The sequence below is a fragment of the Ixodes scapularis genome, unplaced genomic scaffold (assembly GCF_016920785.2).
Source record: "Ixodes scapularis isolate PalLabHiFi unplaced genomic scaffold, ASM1692078v2 PGA_scaffold1__304_contigs__length_218370807, whole genome shotgun sequence".
NCBI lineage: Eukaryota > Metazoa > Arthropoda > Arachnida > Ixodida > Ixodidae > Ixodes > Ixodes scapularis.
This window is the reverse complement of record NW_024609846.1, coordinates 193,745,363-193,765,427: the sequence shown is the minus strand read 5'-3', so window position 1 is coordinate 193,765,427 and position 20,065 is coordinate 193,745,363. Positions and strand designations below refer to the sequence as shown.

At 44.5% G+C, this 20,065-nt stretch overlaps 1 protein-coding gene across 2 annotated transcripts in view; it reads left to right on the top strand.

Annotated features, from left to right (window-relative positions):
• Positions 1-20,065, top strand: part of LOC8039973 (putative phospholipase B-like 2) — a 91,084-nt gene that overhangs the window by 1,869 nt on the left and 69,150 nt on the right. Inside the window, exon 1 of one of the 2 annotated variants that reach the window (XM_040213536.1) lies at positions 214-322. The exons of the other annotated variant lie outside the window; for it this stretch is intronic. Coding sequence (XP_040069470.1) covers positions 300-322 — 23 coding nt within the window. The 5' untranslated portion in view covers positions 214-299. Of the gene's footprint in view, positions 1-213; positions 323-20,065 lie in introns of those variants that run through there. 2 annotated transcript variants of the gene reach the window in all.

Below are 20,065 nucleotides of genomic sequence, written 5' to 3'. Positions count from 1 at the left end.
GCACCGCGCGCGCTGAGCCAGCAAAGATAGCGGTGATAGCTTTCAGCGCACGAAGAGGCGCACTGCTGAAGCTAGGAGAGCGCAGAGGGAGGGGCGTGAACACGTCGGAGTAGGCCACGCACCCTCGCTCCTAGGCTCACTTCCAGGCGGCGCAGCCTGTACCGCGAGCCACGCGCTCCTCTGTTCGCATTTCATTTTTCCGCGACAGTACGTAAATTGGATGTTCGTAAAAGGCATTCGTGATAGCAAGGTCGTCCTCTCTGACACCACGATACTACAGAAGGACGGGGGCACACGTGATGGTTGGGTTAGATGGTTTTCAGTAAGTACTACAAACACTGAAATAGCTGATGCATGGAAATTTATTTCTTGCGTTAAAAGGTTTGTTTTATAATCGCGTATGCTTTGTTGGCGGCGTATTCATGCGTCTGCATACACTATTCTGGCTCTCTTGACACTCTAAACCGTTATCTATATAACAGTATGACCCTTAACAGCATAATTATTATAACAGACGAACTCGGTATTGCTGGAAAAAAACATAAGATGGTCACTGCTGTGAGGGACACACCATTGCCCGATGATTCCTTGGGTAGTGCGATAGTTGCAACCTGGAGCCTATAGAGAACGCACGCTTTGTCATGGTTCATCACGATGCTTACTTGGCCTTGTTTTGCATACCAAAGCCTTTATTCCTTAATTGAAAGGTAGACGTTTGTGATGGCATCTCTTATAACGCAATACTGCTAGAGTCCGAGCAATCACCAACGAACAACTCATCTAAAGTTTCTAGAATATCAGTGGATGACAAAGCGGACGACGGTAGCATTCGTATTTATTTAGATATGAAGTGTGACTATTTTATAAAATTTTTTAATGCCACTCTGCCGGAATTTGCTATTTGCAATTAATTTGAGTCACTACGAGCAATTTTGATCCGCTGCCTGACCGTGAGAAATTCTCCATTAACGTCGTTTAAAGTAGAACACCCCTATAGGTGACCAGAAAAGTAACTGGATTTTCTAAAAGCTATGTTTTCAGTACGTTAAAATATATATTAAAATGTAAGGGCTTCTGATTTATATATTTTTTGTTGACAAGCTAGGTTTTGCCGTCACACTTCAAATAAAGCGCAGTCGGAATGAACCGCCGGCTCAGTCAAGAGCTGAAACATTTTATTAAAATGCAGTGAAAAACGGTCAGACGATGTCCCCATTTAAATTAAATGTCGGTGGCTGCCAGACAACAAAAAGATATTGATTTCAAGTACACCTTTTAAAATAGCAATTACGAGACGATAAAAATATTTTATATTTTTCCAGTAAATTTTGGATACCTTTATTACATTTGTTTATGACTCAAGTAATCATTTAAAACAAGAAACTTGCCCTTCCCACTAAGCTTCTTTGACCGATACAACCAATATTTTGAATTCATTGGTCGACTTACGGGACAGAGCTCGCTAAGAAATGTTACCTTATAAACAAAATTAAAAGTAAAATATTCACTTCCCGAGCTTTTACTTTTATTTTTTTTGTTTGTTTATGTAGCAACCGCCAACTTTAGTTTCTAAGCCCTGTTTCGAGTGAAAGGCTGAAACTCTGCGTCTGCTCGGGCACAATCTGAGGAATATGCGGCCTTGAACGTTTATACCTCGAAGCATAAAAACCTTCAAAAAATATGTAAAAAAATATGAAACGTCAAAAAAATGAAAATTCTTTGCGACATCATAGATCTTCGCTCATAAACTTTATTAGAACAGATGTTAGCATGGACGAACTCTGTAGTCATTGCATCATGCTACGCACACATTTTTCAACACCCACAAACTTCGTTGGAGAAATCGTAGGATGAAAGATAGAACCGAGTAGCTTGTCGGGCATCTCATTTTAGAGTACTCTTTTTAACTGGTCTCTACTCGGCCTCTCTATTTAGCGTTTCTAAGATAAATGTCGCAGCAACGAGAGCGACCAAGGAAAAAGGATAGGCACGTTGGGGAACTTCCACCACGATAATCACAAGACTATGCAAAAAAAAAAAAGTGTGTGGTTGTTTGTTTATTGTATTTGTTAGCCTCGGTTTTATCATGAAGATAAACAACGATTATGTTAATTACTCATCACAACTTTGCTGACAAGCGTTTTTTTTTTGTGTGTTTTAATTTACTAGGAACCTTGCATTGACCGAAGGCGTAACGGCAAAAAAATTACAAACACGAAAAAAAAAAAAAAAGCTTTACTTAGAGAGCATTTTTGCTCCTCCGAACGCTCGTTCCATTGTTGGTTGGCCTTGACAAAATACAATTCGCATTCATTGCAGATAACGTAATAAGGCAGGCGAGGTGGTTATTGTTAAACATTTCTGAAATCCAGGAAAGAGGCTAAAAAGAAAGACAAACACAAGACGTCTCTGTGACATCTTGTACTTGTCTTCTCTTTTTATCCTCCGTCTTGGGTTTTAGAAATGCTCGCGTTCAAGTTAGTTCTGGCACGGTACTTTTTTTTTATTTTAGAATGATGATGGCGTCCAACTGGAAACATAGTATGTTTTTTAATAAGTATTTTTTTGTTGATACCCGGTCTTCCATTAAATATCGAGAATAAAATTGTATGTCTCAGTTTGGTTCGTCAGGCTAAGAGCAATTCTGAATTTAATTCAAGTATCATTTCAGTAAAACTATATTTTTGTCGGTATCGTCCCAGAACAAACATCGCTGCCCTATTTTGAATTGTTTCCAGTTTTTCGATTATATATTTCTGTGCAGTGTTCCATATAACACATTCATATTTCATAATTCGTCTAACATATGTCAGATATGCCGCTTCCTTCAAGTTGGTTTCTGAACACCTTAAATTTCACTGAATAAAGTTCAATACCCTGTCAGCCCTTAAGACAACGTAGTCCATTTGAGCGTTCCATGAACAGTCTTTCAGCAATGTCACACCGAGATATTTGTACGTACATTTTGTTTTCATGAAGTCGTCACTTACAATGTAACGGGTATTAATTTTGTTCTTATTTTTAGTGACTTGAAGTTTGATGAACACAGGTTTTGGGTTTAAATTCATGATCCATTTAAACCAACAGTTTTTAACATGTGTCAGTAAGGACACTTTGTAATTGTTCTGCATCTTGTTCGCTCGCAATTACTTTATACAAATCATAATCATCGGCAAATAGTTGGACGTGAGATGCTCTTTGGTATGAAATGTCAATAATGTAATTTAAAAACAAGAGTGGTCTTAAGAAGATCCCTGGGGGACTCCAGATGTTACATCAACGTCATCAAACCGTTTGCCGCTGAAAACACACACTGGCGCCCAGTGGCGTAGCCAGAAAATATTTTGGTTTTTTTTTCAAGGTGCTGGTGCAATCACAGAAAAAATAAATATAAATAAAGAAATATATATATATATATATATATATACATAAATACGGAAGTTTAGGAGTTACAGGAAAGGCCGTTACTTCACCAACGTTTCAAGCGGGGTCCGCTTTTCTTCAGGGTGGGATGGTGTGTAAACTGTCCTCTTCTTCTTCTTCACGTCCATGTGGAAGGGAACGAGTGGCTATGAAGAGTATTAAACATATTTGGAACAGGAGCAGCAACCAGATCATAAATCTTTGAAAATAGTAATTATAAACAATAATAATTAAAATCATTAAAACTCAATAAATTGATTTCCAGTATTTGCCACAGTCTTTGTCACAGTTCATAAGCACGATCACCCCCGAGCAACCCGAGTGCACACAGAAGTATCAATGAGGATGTGTTCGGGGTTTAACGCCGCTTCTATAGTGGAGATCTAGACAGCGCAAGAGTGCTGTGGCGGTTCTTTATGAGGTATGTTAGTCGTATTTTAATTACGCTTACGCTACAAAGTTACAAAAACTGTGGCAGATACAGCAAATCAATTTATTTAGTGTTAATTATTTTAATTATCAGTTTTATTATTATAATTTTCAAAGATTTACGATTTTTTGTTGCTCCTGTTCCGAACATTTTTAATACTCTTCATAATCACTCTTCCTCTTCCACATGAACGTTAACAAGAAAAGTACAGTTTACACACCATCCCACCTTGAAGGAAAGCGGTCCCCGCTTGAAACGTTGGTCAAGTAAAAACCCTTCCTGGAACTCCTCAACTTTTGTTTCACGTTCAACCGACCCGTTAAACTTTCTCCCCGTGCATGCGTGTGTGCGTGTGCGTGTGTGTGTATGTGTGTGCGTGTGTGTGTGTGTGTGTGTGTGTGTGTGCGAGCGTGTGTGTGTATATTATGCAATAGATTAAATAATCACTTTCTGCTGTCTTCGTTCACTATATATATACATATATATAATAAAGTAAAATTTCGGCGGGGCTTGTGTTAAGGGATCCCTTCTTGGTCCGGAACTCACAGGAGGTCATAGAACATGTAAGGGAAAGAGGGTTCGGCTATAGCTCTGCCTTTTCCATTGATGTAGAGGATCTATTCCTACTCCATTCCGCACGAACTACGATTTCCCACTGTAAAAAAAGCGCATTGAGAGTTCGGGAGAGACCGCGTTTAGGAGTTCATGTGGAACAAGTGTTGAGTCTTTCTGTGAACTGCTTGCCTTGTACCTTTGAGTCTTCGGTGGTTTCCTTTAGCAACGAGTTGTATGTAAAAAAACGAGGGATATGTATTGGGTCCCGGGTTGCCCCGGTCTTGTGTGACATATATTTGGCGGAATGTGACAGAGGGATCAGCAGGGAGCTAGTGGAAACGGGGGCTTTAGAATCTTCAGGTATGTGGACGATTTCTCGGTTTTTGTGAATCGGCCCATGAGTGCAAATGAAGAGTCCATAAGACGCGTGTTAGAAGTGTTCTCGAACAATGCCAATGGGTTGACTTTCACGCACGAAGAAATGAAAAATGGGCCCCTCCAGTTTCTGGATTTAAATTTGAAGTTTGAGGAAAATCATGTCTGCTGGAATATGAGCCAAGATCAAAAAGATGTGTGCTCACCTTCGATTCTGCACACTCGAAACTGGTAAAGAGAGGAGTGGCAACTTCATTGATGTTCGCAGCGCTAGAAAAATCATGTGAACACGTTGTTGGTTCAAGCTTCCTCACCCAAGTCTGCCGCCTAGAAAACGCGCGGCATCCAGAAGGACATCTTGTGGAAATCGCCGAAAGCCTCGTGTAAAAGTTGAAGAAAAAAAGAGAAAGTGAAGCGGAAGGCACCACGCAGAATAAACAGAAAGTGGCGGTTTTGCCTTACATTCACGGATTGTCCCACAATCTCAAAAAGATAGGCGGACGTTTCGGCGTTCCTGTAGTGTTTACAGCACCGTCGAAGTTATCCAGATTATGTTCAAGGGTGAATAACAAGTCACGCAAGGCGGAACCATGCACAAAGAAACATGCCAACAAATATGTAGTATGCGAAACAGCGGGGATTTACGAGATACCAACGTCATGCGGGAGAACGTATATTGGGCAGACGGGGTGGTGCGTCAACGAAAGTGTCAGGGAGCATGACCTTTTTGCTACGCGGTCACCCTCGGGAAATGTGGCCGTTCATTGTGATCGGTGCCCATGTTCTCCTGCACTCGATGAAACGCAGATTTTTGGAAGATATAAAACAAGAACAGCAAGAGAAATCTTCGAGGCTTTTAAAATCAGGGTGAAGGGCGATGCATGTATCAGCACTTCCTCAGTCCTTTTATCAGATAAGGAATTTCAATTCATCTCACGAGAAGTTTGATTACAAGCAAATGGTTGCTTGGGTGTGTATATATATGTTTGTTTGTCCGAATAAAAATTCAGTTGACAGTAGCGCATTGTTTCGTCTATTCTTTCTGTTGTCCTTCTTTTCTGGCGCTTTTCTAATCTACAGCGAATGGGTTTACTGTACCTACCAGTTGCCCGTCGTCGAGAGCCGGCTGTCCGGGCCCGCCGACCCTTGTTGTCACCCGTCGTTCAGAGCTCGCAGTCGGAGTCCGTGTCCAGGCTTGCGGATCGCCCTTCCCACGCCAGCGCTGCGTAGGCTGGGCGTCTTGGGTTATCACTGCCCGAGTCTCGCTGCGGAACCACCCCGGGATCGTCGTGGCCTAGGCTAGATGGCCAGGGCTCGCCGTTTCCACCGGTATATCTCCAAACCTCGCTGGTGAACCGCTCCGGGGTTCGCCATGGGCCAGGCCAGGCAGCCCAGCCCCGTCGTTCCTGCCCAGCTCCAGCCTCGCGTAGAACACACTGTCTTGCGCCAGCTTGTGACTTCTCCACCGACCGCCTGTCACGTGCCCTCTGCCTCGTCTCTCACCCTCGGCTCCCACACTCTCGCCCCCTCAAGGCCCGGATTTCGGGGGGCTTCATGGGACTCAGGGAGCCGCTGGGCTTCATGAGCGGCCGCCGTTGCTGGTGCCGGAGTGGCCACGTTGCAGCGTCCGAAAGCGGCGTGATAGTTGTGGGACCCTTCGCGTCGGTCTTTCTGGGTGCCAGTATGAGCTGGCTCTCCTAGCGAAGCCGGCAGACAATGTCGACCTGTCCGTCGCTCGCTGTCGCGATGCAGCGAACCAGATTAGAGCAAGCCCCCTGCTGCCGCGATGCGGCAGGTGGCTTGCTCTAAGCTGGTTCGCCCCACGCGGACGGACCTGCCCCGTTCCGCTCAGAGGTCGCAGCGGGCTTAGAACTGCCCGCCTGAATTATTCGTCAGGCCGAACAACTGTCAGCCACTTTGAGCAATTGGGAAAACGAATGGGCCCGTCCTTTCTCCCGGTGGGCTTCCTGGGTTACGCCGTCTATGACCGTCTTTCCAAGAAGCTATTCTGCGCAGAACAAAGTGTTAAAACAACACACAACGAACAAGTACTCTGCCGCAGACTGTGGCAGTGGCCATGCCCTCCACCGCCAAATTGCTTGCCGACGGGTTCGTATACCATGCGGCTAACTCGGCGAGTCCGCATTCCAGAGCTCGCTCCTGGGTCGCCAGGAACAGGGGATTTCTTGTGTCCTACCGCAACCTCATGTTATAAACCTTCCCCATCGCGACGACGGTAGTATCCTTTCAAGTCAGCGATGTGAACCGGGAAAGCCTCCGCGTTTGTATCTCGGCAAGTGAGCCTAGAAGTAAGACACTGCGCTCGCGTCTTTATACATCGGGTGCCTTTCTCACCTCGGAGCAAGCGACGCGGCAAACCCACTTGCCGCGTTGGTCAAAGCGTGAGTTTCCTTCACAACGGGTAACGATGGTGTAAACCTAGTCCATCTTTTGCGCAAACGAAGGGATCCGAAGCCTGTGGCGAGAGGGCCATATACCATGCCCGCGTTCCGCAACGGCTACGTATGTGCTACTCGATGCAAGCGTCAGCGTACCGTTCCGTCCACGTGCATACGAGCTCTAGTGACTGATCGGACCTCGGAGGGGGCGGAAGCTCAGCAAGCAAGCCTGCTTGAACCGTTTACGCCTCAAAGCAAGCTGGACAGCTGCAAGCCACATAAATATCTATCTCCTCATCCCCGGCCAGGTCGTGACGTTACATAATTTATTAAAAGTATTGCTGTCACTGCCACGACCGGCCACAGTGAAGTCGCAAAGGCATCCTTTAAGTCGGCCCTGTAGTTTTCTATAGGGACGACCCTCCTGAAGGGAGAGCCGTTCTTCTGTCCTTCGTCGATTGTTGGAATGACGCGAAGCAACTAGCGGTCTTGTCCCAGCAGTTACAAATCATAGTGCTCATTAACTGGCCTGCCAGCGTTCCCGGTGTCAATTACTATCCCTGCAATTTTTCCGACACCCGCTGACAATCTCGTCCGCCGGTGTTCCCGGTGTCAACTGCTAGTCTCGCAATCTTTCCGACACCCACTGAAAAAAAACCCATCTGCACCCCGGGCCTCGAAAAGCGCTTACTTGCTTACCGCATCACCCCAAGCCTAAACCCTAAATCTGCAATAAGTCCTGGCTGTTTTCCCTCCTGCCAGTCGTTATCCTGTCTTCCAGCGAACATGCCGTACCTCTCCTCTGCCTCCGAAGACAACTTTCTTACATCTTAACCGCGCTCCTCGTCTTCCCCCAGGTTCCATCACCTCTTGCCAATTACTATACTGGGGTATATCCGAGAAAGCACGTCCGCAACCTCGTCCTTCGAGCCATTTAGGTACTCGATTTGAGGAGACACCTGCTCAGCTCTGCTGCGAGACAAGTCGCAATATTCCCACATGCTTTGTCTGAACGGACATCACTAGCGTTAGTGAACAACCCGCTCAACGAATCTGTGGGACTCCCTGGGGACGACTAGAAACAGAAACATACCGAACAGGCCCCACGTTGGATGCGCCATTTTAATGTGGGGTTCTTTTTGGAGGTCGCTCTACTAGTAATCGCCACCCGATAGGTATGCGCTCCGCTCGTCACCCAGGGAGTGACATAACACAACGGTAAGACAGCGGATGGGTTTACTGTACTGCCCGGTTGCCCGCCGTCTAGAGCCGGCAGTCCGGGGCAGCCGACCCATGTTGTCGCCCGTCGCTCAGAGCTCGCAGTTGGAGTCCGTGTTCAGGCCTGCGGATCGCCCTTCGCACGCCAACGCTGCGTAGGCTGGCTGTCTCGGGCTACCACTGCCTGAGTCGCGCTGCGGAACCACCCCGGGATTGTCGTGGCCTAGGCCAGATTACCAGGGCTCGCAGTTTCCACCGGTCTGTCTCCAAACCTCGCTGGTGGACGGCTCCGGGGTCCGCCGTGGGCCAGACCAGGCAGCCCAGCCCAGTCGTTCCTGCCCAGCTCCGGCCTCGCGCAGCGCACACTGTTTCGCGCCAGCTCGTGACTTTTCCGCAGACCGCCTGTCACGTGCGCTCTGGCATCTGCCTCGTCTTTCACCCTCGGGTCCCACATGCTTTACGAATCGGAGGTCAATGCAATCTAGCTTCTGCATAATGGCAGTTTGACCACTTTGTAAGGACTTTAGCAGTTACGATTCGATTCTGTGAGAGGACCAGCGTTTAGCCTTATGTCACCGGAAAGTAACAGCCATAAAATGAGGCACACTTGTACGTAAGTCAACTACTCTACTGAAGTTTCTGTAGTTTTACTACTTTTCTGAGTAGTTTAGTAACTTTTTATCAGATTTTTATTTCGGTAATTAGTAGTTTACTTTAATTACTTGTTCCGAGTAACTTCTACTCAAATTACGAATTACTTTCGAATATAGTGGTATGTTTGCTTATCGACATACATTCCTCACAAAAGTAGATACGATGTTGGAAGACCAGATGATATTTACAGAGGGGAGGAAGCATGGTAAAAGGTATGTTAGGGCTAGTTCAATAATGAGAACCTTGGTTTAAAACAGCGCGACAAAACGAGGACAAAGCGTGTGACGTAGGCAGGGAGGGTAGTGGTTTGGAGGGTCCGACATCCCCTAAAAGTTTCACGAGCCCCCCCCCCCCCCCCCCCCCCCCCCCCCACCCCTGCAACAACCCTGCCACGAGGCGCTGAGAGCAGACATGTCGCAAGTGAGGCCGAATAGCTGCGGGATTAGCGCCGGCGACTGGACTTTCTTGGCGTCCCGAAGCTTAAGGAGACTTGGCGCATTTGAAGAAAGGGCTTGTCCCCGCCTCTCCTCAACGTAGGGACTCTCGCCCACTACAGGAAGTGTACACGTACTGCATCCTCACTGAAAGGTTGCAACAAAATGCTGCAACCGCTCTCAAGCTCATGTGGTGTTCCCGTAGTTTGTGCTGTACTTGAAGAATCGCGTGCTAAAGGGCAAAGCTAAGGAGACCTCTTCGCGTTGCCTTTCCTCCCAAGACATAGAATATGCAGGTCTTCCCAGATTTGAAGATCGCTCGAGAAACCTTAGTATTTCCCCGAACGTGTTTACATAAAAAATAATAATAAACAAGCAGTGTTAGGAAGTACCTTAATTACATGGTACTTAAAGTACCACTTTGAGAGTGTTTAGAAAACTCGTACTATATTTCAAGTACATTCCCTGAGCATGCAGTACTTTACTAAAATAATTCCGGTATTTTCCGAGGAAACTACAACCCACGACTTCAAACTACATTCCTCAAATTTGGAAACAAATGAAATGGCTTGTCGTTATCGTAAAACGCGCTATTGTCTTTCGAGACGTCATTTGGTGATTTCTCTGAGTGAAGAAATGGCGGCTATAAGACCGATACAAATAAGTGCCTTATAATTTGATCGTGTTAAAAAATTCGTCAGCTAGAGTAAAACAGCTCCTCTGTGGCGACTGGACTTCATCCAATATTTTCCACCATTCCCAACAAAACTGATGCACCTCCGATTTTTCCTGGAGGAATGCGTACCAGCTAAAAAACAAAAATGTATAGGAGACGAAGGAGCATCATAAAATAGTGTGTTAAAAAGTACTTGTACATTACTTTGAAAGCACATTGTATTTACAGTACTTCACTTTAAGTGCATTGAACCCGGTGTACTTGAGAGTATGTACGTGAAGTAGATAAGCTTTTAATTACTTTGTACTTCACGTAAAGTACTTTTTAAATGTACTTTACGCACACTGTAAACAATCTAACACCGTCTGCAAAATTAAGCTCAGGCAGTGCTAAACCTAAAACTATAAATTATGCATCCGCAGTACATCAGTGTAGAAAAACCGAAAAAAAAAAGATTCAAAACTATTAAGCAGGAACAACCAGAACTAGCTATTAAAGCATTTCGGTCAAAACACAAGTCGCTTGTGTACTTTCGTTACCATAAACAAATAAAAAAGTAACTTCAAAAGTAATTTGCTACTTTCTACGCTAGTTAGTAACTCACTCGGTTACTTTCCATTTCATTAATTTCTAATCTATACAAATTAGTTTTGAAGCCAATAATCATGTACATGACTGCAATGAGGTACAGCGCGTGGTTTGGCGAAAACGTCTCCTAGACACTATCAGACACCAGAGAACAAAGGTAAAAAAACGCTGTCGAGCTAATGAATGACATCCATAGTAACCCTAAGACGCAGGAAAAATTAAAAAAAAACAAAACAAAAAACAACTAACTCAACAACAGTCTCTATCACACGCGTCCGTCTAGGCAAAAAACCTTATTACATGTAGCAATGGGAGGAGCCGGCAGAGTGCACAATAGTTTCCGCGCTTGGGTAGGGTAGTATGAACTAACCTGCAGCGTCCAGTGCATCGTTACCTGCATATCAGAAAGGATGCCGGCTCCGACTCCCACGAAGACAGAATCGCCCGCCATTATGTACCCTTGGATCTGATCACATGGGTTATGTTGCTTGGAGGCGATTGGTAGTTCAGTAAAGCTGGATTGCCTGTCCGGGTATGGGATATCAGCATGGACGGCTCCGCTCCGTCGGTCCCGTGGCTTGCTGCCACGTGCAGTCTAGATGACGTAGTGGAAGGTGGCCGGGGCGATTCAGCGAATACTGCCCCGCAGTTTTTGTGTTTAGCAGCACAGCTGATCCTGGCGCGGTCAATACCTGCAGCGTCAAGAGCAGCGTCACCGCCATATCGGTGATTTTGCCGGCTCCGAAATCCGCGGCATTGGGCGATATCTGGCTGTTTCTGTGCAGCCACAAATCGTGCAGTAGAGACAGTATTTATCATTTATTAATTGCATTTAAAATGTTTCGTAGCTTCGTAATAACCCTTGCAAAAGAATGGCTTTAAACAGAGTAATCTCGTCATTTTAGGATGTTCTGAATCTTTTTTTTTTTTTTTTATATCAGCTACCGCAGTGGCGCCATCTCTGTGTACCGTCGTCAACCCAAGGAAGCTTTAATTTGAATATCGGGGCTTTCGCAAAACTCGAGCGTTTTAAACAAAGTCTTCCTTAAACCTTGACCCCAAACAGTTTAATTTAATAAATGCCTTATTAATCAAATGCAGTTGTCGGAGGTATACATGATGCATCATTCATCTAATAATTGTTATGTCTGAACTTCCGACGGATTAATAAGAATTACAAACGCAGCTAGTATTCATGCTTTTTGCGAAACTTGTAACAGCACCGTAAAACAGCTCGCATTCTATTACTTAAAGTAATAAAACATGAAGCATGCACAGGATTCAAATCAGCGAACAGCGTTAGGGAACTGTTGAAGAAAACAGAAGACAGGAAAGACGCTCAAACACACAACTCAATGTATCTTTCGAAGAGAAGAAGAAAGAAAAAGACATAGAATATGAAACAGAACATATAAAATCAATATAGAATCCATATAAAATAGGATATTGAATATATAAAATAGAACATAAAGAATCTAAAGAGTAGAATGTAAAATATAGAATAGAATATAAATTTTTCATGTGGTCCAACTATGGCTAACAATAATATTATAGGTAGATATAAGAAAAAAACTTACCAGAGAAAGTTATGAGGCGTTTATTATACAGGGTTTGGGGGAGCGCTGCGTGAGTCAGCCATCGATGGCTTTATCACAAAAAGAAATATCCCTTTTAAAGCATTAAAGGTCTAAAGCTGTCGCCTCGCACTCCGGAGATCGCTAGCCATTGGCCGCGCCTGTATAATCTATGTCATTTTCTTTCTTCTTCTCTTTAGAAGATACGTTGAGTTGTGAGTTTCAGCGTCTTTCCTGTTTTCTGTTTTCTTCAAGAGTTTTCGAGCGTTGTTCACTGATTTTAATCATGTGTAACCGCTACCAACTAGACCAGCTCACCACCCTTATAAACATGAAGAAATATTTTTGTCGTTTGTATATTAGACAACGGGAAAGCCTGTTAGCCCCAAGGGGCAACTAATCTATCCAATGTAGGTAACAAAAATTGGCCAGTGCAGTACGACCCCTCAGTGATATATACAGACCCCACAACCCCCCTCCCCCCAAGCTGAGCCCGACATCCCCCAGAATGTTCTGCACAAAGCACATTTCCCCACACACCCCCTACAACCCCACAAAAATTTGTGACACCCCCTCCCTCCCTCCCCCCAGTTTCAAAAATTCTGGATAAACCCCTGCCACCGCTAGCCTGGGATCGTGTATCACGCAGTGCTCATACACAGCCGCACGCTGTTACGATACTCATCCTGATCGAAACGGACATTGAATTTGAACCCAGAATCCCTGGATTCTTGAGCGCAAGCCCTCCACATGCTCCGAGCTGCGGTGAGCTCATACAAGTGGCCACCAATCTCACCAACAGGAAGCAACAGAGCTGGCACGAACTCATTTTTTTTTTTTAAGTATTGTAGTATAAAGATTTTTAGCAAAATTATTAGTGTCGTGGAATATGCCCATGTTGCGTTCAAGTATGGGCCCTAGAATTTGTGGTTCACCCCAAAATTGAGTGATTAAAATAAATAAATTAAAAACGCAGATGTTCGTGAAAAAGTAATGACGCAGTGTACACGCCAAAATTAAATATACTAAATGCGCAACGTTACGGGATATCAAACCGGATGCGTTTTTTTAGGCCTTACGTGTTTGTTTTCAAAAAGACGTATAAGCTTCATGTTTGTGCAGAGGAGTTATAAGGTCAGGGGGACATGGTATTGGGGCTAATCGTCTCAATAAGTTTAATAATGAACTAACATATGTTAGATAAGTTTTAATTTAGTGAAAATAAACATAGTGTTCCAATTTGAAACTTGTTGGGCATCATCGGAAGCACTAAATCAGTCGTTTTTAGAAAGACTGAGCGCCTGCGACGAGTGGTAACCATGACGCTACCATCCGTCATCACTCATCAGGCACAAGGCTAACCCGAGAAAACGTGGATGATATGAGTGAGTGAATTCATCAGGCGCGTTATCGTACCCTTGGTCTTGCGCTTGCTGGATGAGTGGTCACTTTAGAGATACACCGGGCTTCACTTGTGCTAAATATTGTTTTCTTCTAAAATTGACAGATTTAGTGGCTTCGGATGACGCCCAGCGGGTTTCTAATTTGAACCATATCTTCCTTCTTAGTAACCAAAGAGTTGAGGACAATGTTTTAGTTGATTAGGTAACTATCGTGGCAATTTTCTCCTTCATGCTGGGTCCACCTGGCCGTATAATTAGTCTGTACAAACCACATTAGTATAGCTTTCACGGCTTTTTTTAAACAAATCTGTAAACCCTTAAACAAAATTCTGTGTAACAGCCACATGTCAGTTCAGATTCGTACTGGAAATGTTCACCTACTTACTCCAGCAGCTGTCTACTGTGAATTCTACTGAATATTTTATCGCAATTTATGTACTCCTGAATTAATATGGATATCTCAACAAGAAGGAATAAATGAGATGGCACCACTCGCCCTTATCCTACATTAAGTGGTATATATAACGGCAGGTTATACCCTCTTATCACCCAAACTAAGCACATCAACACACATAAATAACACGCTAAATACAAAGGTTCTTTCTAATGCAACGGTCATACATTTTGTTGCAGCAATTTTCCTCTTTCAATTCAATGAGCTACGTTATTGTTAGCCACTGATATACGGATCAGTAGGAATCGGTATTCAAAGTGTATTATATATTCATAATAAATATTAGACGGGTAGAAGCAATTCTCGGAGATTCACTTTGTACGATGGCTGTACCCCAGCGAAAAATCGTATATAAAAATTTGCTAGGTCCGAGACTTGCGTATGATCAGGTAGGATCGTATAAGAACATATGAGAACCATAGAAGGGTATGTGAGAGCTTACAAGAAACTAATAAAAAGTTTCTTATAACTTTTGATATAGTCTTATATATGTCTTATATGTCCTTATACCATTCTCATACGATCTTATTCGATCATTTGTGTTTACTGGACCAGAAAATGTCTAATACACATAAGATTCTTCGAGAGAAACATATGTCCTTCATTTGGAACGCAATGAAAATCAAGTATACTTGGCTGAAGTTTGCTTAATGATAGTAATATGCAGCGAGCTTAGAGCTTCTGAAAGTATTTTACTGTATTTTATAAATTTTAAAGGAATAGAGCACAATTGAAATTTAAGTACAGAATGTATCGGGGCTAGATCAGTAAGTTGATCAGGAGTAACTGTAGAGATGCGAAGGATGGCATGGGTAACCTTTCAAGTGTCTTTGTATGTTTTAAACACATCAAAAAGCGGCGCAAAAAATCGTATCACAGGCCGTAGGCCGTCTGTAAACGCGGTTAGCCTTGTCCGGACTGGCCTTATTGTCTTCTATATTATACTTTCTTTTGCAATAACAAGAACATGACAATCATGTCCGGCAAAGAGGGGGGGGGGGCATTTTATAAATAGGTGAATATTAGCAATGAGGGAGATAGCTTAAAACAATAAATTCCAGTTTTCTAGAAAACACATCCGAAGCGCAACGTGGTAGACTAATTTTAACCGCAACTTAAGATTTTGTAGCCATTAACCATTTTAACCATTAACAACATGGTCAAACATAAGGTTCACTTCAATCAAATTTCTTATATATATTTTTGGTAGCAGAAACTATTACAATAAATGTTTGTTTTCTGGTTATATATTTTTTAAATGAAAAAAATTGCTATTTAGAGTAAATTTCACACAATCAGATTATTTCTGGAAATAAACCAACTAAGAAACGAATGCACTATCAGTGCGTAGTTATAATCATTGGCTATATGATGATATATTATTCGAGTTACTACAAAGTATATCTTACATAAGACTTGTTAAAATTGCTAAAATTTCGAGATATTTAAGTCGACTTGTGCAAAAGCTTTTTTTCCTTCTAACATTCGGTACTTAAACCTTTAGAGGCTAAGAATTAACTGATATAAATATTGGTTGCGGGATTTGGTTTATTCTCGAGACAATCAGTTGAATAAGACGATTATTGCTGCGAATTTTCGAAAAACCAAGCATTTTTCGGTATTTGAGGTTGCTTTCCCTGAAAAAAAAAACACGTTACATTTTTATTGGTCTTTTAATCTTTTTTTTTCTGGATTGCCCATAATGTTAAAGGTTACCGGATAGAAATATTGGTTGACGGGCTTTTATTTTCTTCTCGAAAAAAAAAAAAAAACATATAAATAAGCCCCTGTTTGACTTCCCTATTGGAAAAACGTACAAGAAACAAACCTGCTGCTTGTACAGTCCTGGTATGACACCACCATAATTTATTGTTATTATACATGCAGCTAATTTGGTTTTGCGTTCTCCATAACTGGAGATACCGGCACCGCTATGGCTCCGGGTCTGTCTATACTGGCAGCCGGTTTGCTCGCCGATATGACTCGGTATGGCTGGTATGATTTTGCGTCCGATGACGTAGACGACCGCCATCTTTCCAACGAAACGCCTATACCACAAGACCACCGGTATAACTAAACCATACATGCAGAAAGACGACCGCCATCTTCCAACAAAAACGTCCATCGTTTACCACCGGTATCGTTACATACATCATACATGTCGAAAAATAACATAAGCCGCGTTTACATGAATGCGACTTAGTCGCATTGAATCCAGTTGCCGCATTCAATATGCGGTCATGTAAACGGCATAATGCGCAAAGCGCATCGCATTAAAGTCGCTAGACAGAGGTGGATCGAGATGGCGAGTGCGCATTCATTCAGCCCATGTAAACGAAGATCGCATCGCATTTTGGAACGGGGAGGATTATCGGAAGGCGCTCGCTGCGGGAGCGAGTGAACAGCTGAGAACATGGTGGCGGCCAACCTCGTCGGCGGCGCGGAGAGCGGTCCCGCAATTTTTTTCCTGAGAACAAACGCGAGCTTTTATTGCGATCATAAGTAAGCGGAATTTAGCGGAGCTGCTCGGTGAGGGCGGCCCCGTCCAAACCTTTGCGAAGTACGACTTGCGCGTCCGAAGGGGTCACAAAGGCTTCGGTGCAAGCACGCATGACACCGAGAGCTCCGATCACTGTAGAGCACTGCATGGTTGCGCAGAACGAGCAGCTCCTACCTCGCTGCCGTTCCTGGCTGCGTAAGAGCCTCTCGGACTCGGGGTCTGGTCGCGATCGGCGAGGTCTGGCGCGGCGAAACGTGGAGGCTTCCTCAAAGCGTGCACACACACGTCGCCTCTCGTTCAGAGTGAACCGGCGGCCCGGACTGGAGTCCTAAACGCCTTGGTTTTGATGCTTCTTCCGTCTCCCAACTTCTTCCACAGCACCGAAGACAGCGGGCGCGATCTTTACGTTCACTGAATGCGTCGAAAGGCCTCCACGTGCGATGCACCGGAAAACGTGGTGCGGCTGGTGCCGGAACGGAACTGACGGAACTGCATAACTTCGAGCTTTGAGTCAACGTGCACGGCAACAAACCGATCGTGACACTAAGCCGCGGATACCGCATCGCCGGTCGACAGGGGCAAATGGCCCGTTGCTCGTATCGTGGGCCGTGACTCGTACTCGGCCAACTCGGCGTCTTTTCGTGGCCCCTCGCGTCGTCGCAACCAGCCGCAAACATACCAGCCCGCGACCGTGGCCGATGTCGGAGAAAAGCGAAACCGAAACGTAAAGCTTCCGCCCAGTGGCTTCCGCTGCCGCGCCTTTTCTAACTTCCCGGCCAGTCCCGGTTTACACGCTTCCGGTCGTCGTGGAGATGGCGACGCAGCCAGACGTAGCGGTTTTGGCGCTGGCTCCTTCTGCGTTTTACGGGACAGATGTTTTACGGTCCGTTTCTACTGCGTCTCTGGCTCTCAACTCGACGACGCCTCTCATGGTTCAACCAGGCGTGGTCAGCCGGGGTCAGCACAGCGCGGCCGGCTCAACTCGTCCGATCGCCGGACCGCAGGCGACTTCCGATTTCGGCCGTTAGGCCCAGGCTCCGAAGGACTCTGTTTCCGTGAAGCGGTAAGCGAATCTCGTCCCGTTTTCGTTCTACTTTTAAATTACGTTAGGTGCGCTACAGTGTAAGCATGCGTGCCAAGTGTTCGTGACAATTTTGAACTAGAATAATTGTGCTTCATTGCGGTTTGTCATTTACGAAAAAGTAAATCGAGCAATGAACGAGGAGCCATGCTTGAAAACGATGTATGTACGATGCTAACTTCTACCTGGGCGGCTTAAAAAAAAGTCAAGACTGGTTACGGTTGGATGAGAGGCTGGTCCCAATGCAATGGTAACCACTTAGAGCACCTTTCTGAACAGCATGTAAGCAATATAGCGATCAACGAGACGAGCGACGACGAGAAGCTCATGTGCCGGCGCCGAGCGACGAAGATTTCTCACTCTCGCTGCTTGCGCCGCTCGGTTCCTGGGCTTATAGAAAACGTCGCTCATCACCTTGATCGCTCGCACCAATCGCTTTCATAATGTGTGTCTCGTCGCGCAGCTGACTACCGTGTTTATTCAAATATATGTCGACCTTTTTTTTTTTCTTTTCTTTTATTTATTTATTTATTTTTTCGGAAATCGTGACTAAAGAATTTCGACCTACATTCGCGACCAAATTTTGCGACCGTAGCTATCGAGTCACCGAGCCGGCGTTGCCGTAGAGCTGCGCCGCTTCTTGTTTCCAAAAGCTTTTGTTAAACAACCGAAAACAACAGCGGTGGCCGATGCCGCTATCGCGCGCACCTCTTGGGGCATTGGATTTCGCCATCGCACCTCTAGCGTTCCCCTTGCTGGGAAATGGGGAAGGAGAGGAACGCGATGCGCCATGCACTTTGTCCTCCATCCTCGCAAACGCGCACAAAAAAAATAAGAAAAAAAAGATGTTACTTTTGTTAGTTGCTTGAGGCGGCTCGGCTCGCGTGTTGCTCATGGCGACACGGCGGCTTTGTTTGCGTCTTTGTAGTTTGTCTTTCGTCGCTTTCGACGCTGTCAGTGAAGTATTGTGGCGGATTTGCGAGGATGTCTACCAAGCTGTGAAGTGATGTAAATAAAGGTTTCTTTCTTTTGCCCAAAATTTCCCCTGTTCTTAAAAATAAAAAAAAAAGTCGACCTATATTTGAATTTTTTTTTTTTTTTTATTCTCGGTGGGTCCAACAAATAGAGTTCGACCTATTTTCGAGTAAATACGGTAACTTTAATTTTTATTTTGGGTTACGTCGGACGTAACTCGAATGCTTGACAGTTACGTTGGGCGTAACTTTAATTTTTATTTCGGGTTCCGTCGGACGTAACGTTAGACACTGCGTTACACTTAAGAAAAACAGGGGCTGATGGTTCATCATATAAACCAACCATTTGTGTTTAATTAAAGCGAATCACTGGCCTAAAAAAAATACTGCTGTCCTATAGGAATGTAGCGCTTCAGATAAATTTGTTAATTTTTACTTTTAGTCTCTGCCCCACCAGATACAACATCTGGCCTAAAGCAGTGTTCCGGATCTCCTTCCACGACCTCAGGCGGGTCGTCATTCAATCCAGGAGGCGGCGGCGTCTCATGGGCGTGTTGCTGGTGCTTCTTACTGGATGGTGCTACCGAGGGAAAAGTGGTCGTGCTTGGGAAAGGCAAGTATGGCCGCCATAAGTATAGATATTGTTTTTACCTTTGCTCGAACCCACCTTTAAGAAATGCACAGTTCGCATGTGTGCATCTCTCAATGCTTCTACAGTCGGCTGTTAATATTTGGGGTGCTCCAACTCTGTCAGCGCTAGTTTCTCTAGATTATGCAAATGGGATGCAACACTAAACCACATATGCTCTCGCAACAAACAGTGCTCTGCTGAAGCACGCACTGTGGAATCTACTCTGGCTTTATAATGCAGCACAAAATAGTTGACGCCAAGTATAGCTACTTTTGTGACTCCGTTTTACCAAAAGCTCTGCCGAAATAAACTTGCCACCTTATAGGTAGTGCAAAAGAACCTCGCGTGCCTAACCTGGAGAAGGGCATTTTTTTCATAGGTCAATTTTTTCTTAAACCAATACCTTCAGCCTCCTTGAAATGTTAACATCATGTGACACTCAGAAGAACAGTAAACCCCTTAATGTTGGCGAACCTTTAATTTTCGCGGCCTTTAATTTTGCGGAATTCAGTGACTGTGATTATGTCCTCTGTGACCGATTCGAGAAGAAATAGGGGCCACCAAGATAAGGGGGTTTTACTGTCCATCGGAGGAGAGAGGAAGTCACCTTTGTTTGTATGCAAGAGTAAAACCAACAACAACAATCATGGTGCCGACACTTTGTGAGCCTATCTGTGTCTATTGAATGATATCAAT